Raw genomic sequence first — 8,528 nt, 5'->3', positions numbered from 1 at the left:
AATATTTATATTTATATTAATTAAATATATTTAATATATTTATATTAATTAAAATTAAATAATTTATAATTTATTAATATTTATAATTTATATAATTTATATTTATATATTATATATTATATATTTTTATAATATAATTTATAATTAACTAAATCTCCAAAATTATTTCAAAATGAATATGAAACAAATTTTTTATTAATTTTATAAAAAAAAATAAAAAAAGAAAAAAAACAAAACGAAAAAAAATAAGGAAAAGATTTATTTAATTATAAATTATACATAGCATTTTCATATAAAGTCGTGAAAATGGATATAAAAAAATTTTTTTCGGATCTGGTAATTAAGAATTAAGAAAACAAGTTTGCTCCTTTCAAATGTAGGAAAGTAATATAACGGAGAATTGCGGAATTTATTTTCGAATCATGGAGCAGTCCGTTTTCATATGACAAACCTGAATAAGTGCGAGTGAAAGTTCGTAAGTTAAATATTTTTTGTAACTTTGATTTGCAGACTTCTCAAGTTTTCTACAATTTTTTATAATATATGCTATATGGTTAAATGTTTATTATTATCTTAAATTGTTAAAAATCAAAATCGTAAAATTATAAAATAAAAAGAAAATCAAATAAAGAAATAAATAAAATCACTTAATAAAAATAAGTACAAATTACAAAATATATAATGAATTTAATATCTATTAATTTATAATAATTTATATATTTCTATATAAAAATTGTTCAATTATATAATGTATCTATGTAATAACAAACTTTTGATTGGAATTATATTCTTCTCCAAGTATAAGACTTTTAACGTAATATCAATTGACATTCCAGGGTGTAATACGTGAACATCAGACAGTGAGCTATAGTGACGTGAAAGTGGTCGACTAAAAGAGGCGGAATGCAGAGTGTTGGGCGCTACGGTGTGTACACTGATCCATGGTACCAGGTAATTGGAGTACCATGTTTATATGTGTTTGTATATACATGAACCATACTTTTGAAATACTATAATTATCAACTCATTAAACATTCAGTTTTATCTAATATTTTTAAATATTCGTTTTTTACTTAAAACTTATTTTATTATAACAATTTAATCTTTTAAATATAATTTTATTATAATATTTAATCTTTTAAATTACAATATTTCATAACTATAAATATTAAATTATAATAAAATCATAATTATAAAATTAATATGTTGCACTTTAATATCATTTTGAATTATAAAATAGTCAATTATTTAAAATTTAAAGAATGTAAGAATATGAAAATAAGAATATCAATATAAAAAATATTAAATAATGACAAAATTGTTTTTCAAAAAATTATATAATAAAGCATAAAAATTTATAAAAATTTTGCATTATTTTATATTTTCATCGGTTTATAAAAAATGTCCTAAATAACGTAATATTTATTTCATGTTTCTTACGTGAACATGACAAATGTGAAAGCGACCTTGAAACTTTGGAACATCCTTCGCATCAATACTAATGTCCAATAAGTATCTATTCAAAAAGATTTCTCTCTAATAAATCAGATTATATAGTTAGAATTTCGAATTTAAAAAAATTTAAATTATAATGTTAACTTAATCAATTATATAATATTTGTTAAATTATAATTTTTTTTCTATAAATATATACTAATGATAAATTACAAAATAGTAATTTTATAAATTTAAACAGAGTTTAATAAATCAGTTTTATAAAATTTAATAAATACATTCTTTATATTGATGCTTAAATAATAATTATATTGAAAATAATATTTATATTATATTTTACAGTGATAATATTAAGAAGATATAAAAAAATGTTGAAATATTAATGAAAATGAAGGAATTTAAGAATGAAAGCAAACAACTATTTGTTCGAAGTCAATTATTCTAGACGAGCATGCAGCGATGGTTATTGGATGAACCTGCATCTGATTTATGCAGTAGCAATTATCAATCACAAATTAAGGTATAAATGCATAAATATGAACATTATTTATATAATATATTCAACAAATTATCAAAATTATTCTTTAATAATAAATAAATTTTAAGAGATATATTATATATATAAAATTTTTTAAATATAAAAAAAAATTAATTTAAAAGTTCAATTGATAGCATTGTTTATTCGTTTATCTTTCATTTCGTTTAACATAAATTTAAAATTGTTTATAATTAAATAAATTTAAACCGATATTTTTATATACTAAGTTTTATATTTGTTTTGGTTTTTACAAAAAGTAATAATTCTATAAATATATTAACAATCTTTATAATTAACACACTATTAATATTCTATATAAATTGATGACATTGTTAAAAATACAAAGTTACATAATGAAGTTACATAACAAAGTTTTTTAAAATTTCATGCATTAGAAATTTCACATAGGAAATATTATTGAATCGTAACAGAGAATGCTGGAACGCGGGAAATTTTATTGTAATGCGGCAATCGCAACGGCCTTGGCAGTTTCAGATGAGAACCAAATTAATTCTGACAGTGAAATTACGAAGTTGTCTTTACATCCATCGAATGAAAGATTTGCTTACAATAATCTATATGCTATACCACGAGCTGATTTACACGAGATAGAATGGTAAATTAAATTTCTTTGTTTATTACTGCAATATATAAATTGTTATTCAAAATATAAATTATAAATAATCTTTGAAATTATATGATAAATAAATGTTAAAATAAAGTAGAAGAAATTATCTTCAGGATAGAAGCTGACTCGTTAGATGCTTATGTTTCAAGATTTGTAACTGGTTTGTCAACTATAACACGAAATAATTTAAGAAAATGTTGCCGAACTTCCAGTTATTCCAATCATTCTCTACCATTGTCAGCTGGTTCATATTCTTGTTATACATCAGCAATTTCCAATCAAAATTTTTTTCGAGGTATAACAATGAAAAACCAATCCAATGGAGGACTTGCTATAATTCATGAGGCAATTCCACGTCCTATTTGGCCGATGACATTTTTTAATTCGCGCGATCTTTATCAAAATAACGAAAATCCTGAATATGATAGTAAGTAATGATATTTTTGTATAAAGAATAGGTTCTTTTTTACATTAAAAATATTGAAATGTTCATATTGTGATTTATAATTTATAATAGCTTCATACACATATTGCGGATGTTGTTGCGCATATAGCTATTCATATTGCGATTGGCATTATGAAAAATCTATAAATATGTCAGCACATGAAGTTCTTCTTGAATTATCTCAAACACTGGATTCCATGATAGAAGGAAAAAATATTATGACACCAGAAGAAATATTACAAAATATTTCATATCAGATTGCGCAAAGAATTGATTTTAAAGGGGAGTTTTACGAATATGTTTATCATAATTCTTCATTTTTATCAAGCAAACGATCATTTTTAAACGATACCAATCCGTATGAGTTAAGTTGTAATAAAAATTCATCATCGAAAATCAATCCAGTAAATTCAAAACTTTATAATAATACACGAAATTCTCATCTATATAATCCTTGGTATACTTGCTTATGTACTTGTGAACGTACTCGTAGATTTCTATCTTCAAAAAATGACCAAGAAAATACAATGAGTGATGAATTGAAGAGAAAAGAAAGTCCTCTTATGCTTTTAATGGATAATCAATACCAAAAAATAAAATCAGAATTATTACAAAACAATATAGATAATTCTAAATCATATGGTTGCAAATGCTTAAATCATTCAATTTTTCATAATAAAAAAATAAAAAATGTATATATGAATCGTTATATTAAAAATGATATAAAAGAAACGATTAATATCAATGAAGAAACTAAACAAGATCGGAATAAAATTATTTCTAATGATCCAGAATATTCTAAGGTAAGTCTATATATTTTTAAATTATAAAATTAATTCAGATAAATTTTTATAATTTTATTAATAATGTGATTTTATTAATGAATGAACATATCTTTATATGAGACAAAAATATTTATTTTGAATAAATAATTAAATGAATATAATGTACGTTTTTCTTGTATATAATAACAGTGCAAATAACAATATTCACAATGTCAATGTAACAAACGTATCAAGACTAATGTTTCAGCAGTTGGAGTGCAGTGATGGTGATTCATTCAACAAAGATAGAATCTTCTCATCCAATAAAAATAATTGGAATTATCGTATGCAAGGATTCGCTGAAAATTTAGATTTCACGCTTGATGTTTCACGAGCAGAACGTTTGGGTCATGTAATTGCAAAAGCAAAACGGAAACGACAATGGTGCAGAGTTTTAACTGCCTTCTTTGGACTAGTCTTTTTTGTTTTAAGTGTTGTCATTGTCTCCTTATCCGTAACGAAAGGTCGTAAAGTATTTGGAAGTATGTAATGTTATTTACAAATGATAAAAACTTAATCGAAATACTCTAACTATTATAATAGTAAATATATTGACTGATACTTGCTTTATTTCTAGTACCTTACCCAAGTACTTTACGTATTTTTAGTACCTTATATTACTAAGTTAAATTAACAGGATTTAAATCCTGTTGACAATATATGGCTGTGACCATGTTCTCACATATAAATATTAATATGCAATATATATAAAAAATAAATAAAATAATAAATAAATAATAATGAATAAAAAATAAATATTGAGCGATAATTAAAATGACAATTAATGACAATAAACAATTAAAATGAAAATTATTTATAAATATTCAAGTTATATGATAATAAATTTAAATAAATAAAAAATGTAATTTTTATATTAATGTTATTCTTCTCTTAGTATAATTATTTACATTTTTATAATTCACTGTTTTTATTAAATTAATAATATTTAACTAATAATTATAAAATACTTATTTAAAAAAATATATATTTTAATGAAAAAAATTTTTATTCACAATTATTTAAATTATTTAAATTATTTATTAAAATCAATAATTGCGCATGCTTTTACGAATGAGTGTACAGTACAAGTAATGTCAAATATAACTTGATGATCTATTATTATTATAAAAAACAATATATGCAAAATTGAAGTCTTAATAAAAGTATTAATATTAATAAAGTGTTAATAATTCTTTTATATTTAAAATAGTAAAATAAATTATATAATTAAAAAATTAAATTTAATACTTAACATAAAGGTTATATTGATTTATATATTTTCGCATTATCTCAGTTATTTACTTAATCGTTTTGTCAATAATAAAAATTTTATTTGTCTGATTTAAGGTATGAATTCAATTTTTATCTATATCAATTATTGTGAAAATGAATATTATATGAAAAAATGAAATATTTATCGAATTACTTATTAGTTATAATATTATCTATAACCTATATTATTTCAGATTTTAAATAAAAAATGGTATGTGTACCATGTGTAGCTATACCAATATTTCTCATTATATGGAGATTTTTGATACAACCATTATTTATAAAATGGTGGCAGTTTAGAAACAAACAAAAAGAATTAATAAATAATGAACAACAATTGGTAAAAGAATGTAAAAATGGAGTTTGTACATTATCATGGTCAAAAAAAGAAAATAAAAAATTTGATTAAAAAGCTTTAAAATTCATAAACACTATTTTTATTTAATAGTTTATTGCATAATCAATTAAATTTTATATTTCAGTTTACAATTTTTTAAATTAATATTCTATTTCATGCAAATTGTTTATTATTATATGTCAATGATATGTTATGTATATTATCTACAATAAATATAAAACATATGTAAATTCATACATTACTTCATATTTTAATATAATTATTTACTATCTTACATCGTATTTTGAATAAAATTGAACTCTTTTTAAGTAATAAAAAAGGATATTACGTTTATTAGTTTAAAATACATTATATGTCACTTAACAAACACTTAAATATCAATAAAAAGTTTATTCAGAAATTTTAATGTACATTCCTAAGTTCCACTTCAAACATTAATGTACTATTACCAGGAATAACAGGTGGTGAACCTTTTGCACCATATCTATAACAAATATATTGTTTGTAAGAAATAATAATATATCTAAAACAAAAAAATATATTTAGTTTATAAATAGTAATAAATAACACATACGCCATAGCTGGAGGTATTGTAATACGACGTTTTCCTCCAACTTTCATTCCTGCAATACCAATATCCCATCCTTTAATTACTTCACCTTTTCCAAGTCTAAATTTGAAACCATCTCCATGTGTTGTTGCATCAAACTTTTTTCCATTTTTCAAACGACCCACATAATATACAGATACAAATTTTCCATTCTTAGCAAAAGAGCCATTACCTATTTTTAATTCTTCTATTTGTACTCCACCTTCTACTACTCTTTTTTTTTGATCAGTTTGAACATTCATTTCACTTTGTTGTTGTTCTCCTTTATTTTTTTCTTGTTTTATTTCTTTTCCATTTATTATTATTTTATCTTCTCTTTTTTTTTGTTGCTGTTGTTTATTTTTTTTATCTTTTTGTTGAATTTTTACCTTTTTTTCTTCTTCATTTTGTTCATTTTTTTCTTCATCTTCTTCATCTTCTTCAGTTTCTTCTTCATTTAATAATGAATCTTCATCTTCTTCAGAATCATCAGAGTCATTTTCTTCATTTACTCCATCTAATTCTATATCTTCATCAGAAGATTCAGCTTCAATTTCTTGTTTAAGACGTTTAACATTTTTCTCATTTTTTAAAGAATCTGTAGCTTTTCTCTTAGATTGTTTGTCAAGTAATTGTGGTACCTGCTCATCTTCTTCTTCTTCTTCTATTTCATCTAAATCCAAATCCTCATCAGGTATTAAATAACCAGTTAAATGAACCTGACCATGGCCATGACATATGAATGCTATCGTAGTTCCTTCTTGAAAATTTAAATCAAGTGGTACCTGCCATGTTGAGCTCTTTTTTAAATTGCATAATAAATAACTACTATTTTCATAATATAACATTACTTGTACCACATTGTCATCTATAATCAATAAAATTTGAAATGATTTAGATAGAGATAGAAAAATAATTCAATACTTTAAATTAACATATTTTAAATAATAGAATAATTTATTTTCTAAATTTTTATGAATAAAATTTGTATACAACGTAATTTTACCGGCTGTTGAAAGATTTAAACTGGCCATTGATACATGGAATGATTTTTCAACGGTCTGCGTATATCGCTTATTTGGTTCTAATATTAAACCTAAAAAAAAGAATAGAAAATTATTATTATTATATAATTTTATAAATTATTACATATATACTATTTTTAATGAAATTTTTTGTTTGCAATACAGCAGTAGTTTTTCGAAACCACATGGCGACGCCATTTTAAAACAGTCCATACCGGCAAATTTTGGATTTCGTCACAGATATTTTGACTTTAATGATTATGCTTACCCCAAAACATTTTGTGTGTAATTATATAACTTTTACAGTAGAGAAATGAAATATTAATAATTAAACTTTATATGCAAATAAATTGATAATATACATATATATATATAATATATATATATATATATACACACACACACACACTGAGTTTGTACGACCAATTACATATATCAGGTACTTCTATGACCTCGCGCCAAGTAATGAACAACTTAGACTTCATACAGCGCCGTTACCTAAGTCAGTTTATGTCATGAACTAAATTTTTTATAGATTATGTTTTAGTAACAGTGATAAAAATTTAATAAATTTTAATAAATAAAATTTAAAATTTAATAAATTATTTTTCTATTTTTAATAATTAAAATTAAATATTAATAAATAATACTTTTTATCAATAAAGTTGTATAGATTTAAAATTTATTATTAAAGTGACCATTTTTCGAAATTTTCAAAATTTTATTTTATTTGTAATTTTTTTATAAATATTTTTTATAAATAATTATAAATATTTCTGGATATTTATTTGATATGAATTAAATTATTTTGTTTTGATTTGGAATTATGTAAAATATCATATATATTTCTGAATAATAATAATTTTTTTTTTATTAAATTATTTTTTTGTTTTTTTATTTTCATAATTCAAAAAATTAATTAATAGCTTTTTAAAATGAAATTGATACTTGTTTAATTAGTACTTTAATTTATATAATTTAATTTATATATATATAATTGTATAAAAAAATTTAAAAAAATTTTCTTCTCTTTTCGCTATGATTAAGAAAGATTGTAAATCTAATAATTATATATGTGAGTATTTCATTTAAGGTACGTTTTCATGTGATGGTAAATTAACTTTTATGATATTATACTATATATGATTAAATATTATATATTATGTAGTGTATATATTATATATATTTATAGACGTGATCTGTAAAAATCCTCAAGTCAAATTGGAACAAAGATAATTAGAAAAATGTGATATTATTTATAAGAAACATATAATTTAAAAATAGTACATTAAATATATACTATAAATAGCAATATAGAAATGAGTTACATATTTGTTTATGAATTTTTAAATATTAATAGCGTATATATTATATATTATAAAGAAAATAATTTA

General features: G+C 21.4%; 2 protein-coding genes across 8 annotated transcripts in view; one reads left to right on the top strand and one right to left on the bottom strand.

Moving 5' to 3' along the window:
* LOC102679713 overlaps nucleotides 1–4,474 on the top strand; it is a 7,635-nt gene extending 3,161 nt beyond the window's left edge. Inside the window, exons 2-8 of one of the 6 annotated variants that reach the window (XM_031513980.1) lie at nucleotides 381–475; nucleotides 837–951; nucleotides 1,798–1,975; nucleotides 2,425–2,609; nucleotides 2,735–3,048; nucleotides 3,139–3,869; nucleotides 4,099–4,474. In XM_031513980.1, coding sequence (XP_031369840.1) covers nucleotides 1,907–1,975; nucleotides 2,425–2,609; nucleotides 2,735–3,048; nucleotides 3,139–3,869; nucleotides 4,099–4,380 — 1,581 coding nt within the window. In that variant the 5' untranslated portion in view covers nucleotides 381–475; nucleotides 837–951; nucleotides 1,798–1,906 and the 3' untranslated portion in view covers nucleotides 4,381–4,474. Of the gene's footprint in view, nucleotides 1–380; nucleotides 476–836; nucleotides 952–1,797; nucleotides 1,976–2,388; nucleotides 2,610–2,734; nucleotides 3,049–3,138; nucleotides 3,870–4,085 lie in introns of those variants that run through there. The other 5 variants (XM_031513979.1, XM_031513981.1, XM_006623124.2 and 2 more) reach the window with 5 other exon arrangements.
* A 1,345-nt stretch (nucleotides 4,475–5,819) lies between these two features.
* On the bottom strand, nucleotides 5,820–7,634 carry LOC102680190 (46 kDa FK506-binding nuclear protein). 2 transcript variants are annotated; one of them, XM_006623125.2, is made up of 5 exons: nucleotides 7,540–7,634; nucleotides 7,403–7,431; nucleotides 7,116–7,205; nucleotides 6,095–6,977; nucleotides 5,820–6,004 (listed from the first exon to the last, which is right to left on the bottom strand). In XM_006623125.2, exons 1-5 carry the CDS (start codon nucleotides 7,617–7,619, stop codon nucleotides 5,923–5,925), a joined length of 1,164 nt encoding a protein of 387 aa, XP_006623188.1. In that variant the 5' UTR covers nucleotides 7,620–7,634; the 3' UTR covers nucleotides 5,820–5,922. The 2 variants fall into 2 exon arrangements, with proteins under 2 accessions (XP_006623188.1, XP_031369843.1); XM_031513983.1 differs by lacking the exons at nucleotides 7,403–7,431; nucleotides 7,540–7,634 and adding an exon at nucleotides 7,267–7,336.
* Nucleotides 7,635–8,528: the final 894 nt, after the last annotated feature.

The sequence above is a fragment of the Apis dorsata genome, unplaced genomic scaffold (genome assembly GCF_000469605.1).
Source record: "Apis dorsata unplaced genomic scaffold, Apis dorsata 1.3 scaffold_815, whole genome shotgun sequence".
Classification (NCBI taxonomy): Eukaryota; Metazoa; Arthropoda; class Insecta; order Hymenoptera; family Apidae; genus Apis; species Apis dorsata.
The sequence above is the reverse complement of the archived record's forward strand: the minus strand, read 5'-3'. Positions and strand labels throughout refer to the sequence as shown.

Coding starts and splice junctions, on each gene's coding strand:
- LOC102680190 (XM_006623125.2), bottom strand. CDS start 7,619: ATGAAGTCTAAGTTGTTCATTACTTGGCGCGAGGTCATAGAAGTACCT. Junction 7,206..7,402: donor TACACACAAAATGTTTTGGG/GTAAGCATAATC, acceptor TCTTTTTTTTAG/GTTTAATATTAGAACCAAAT. Junction 6,978..7,115: donor TTTAAATCTTTCAACAGCCG/GTAAAATTACGT, acceptor TATTGATTATAG/ATGACAATGTGGTACAAGTA.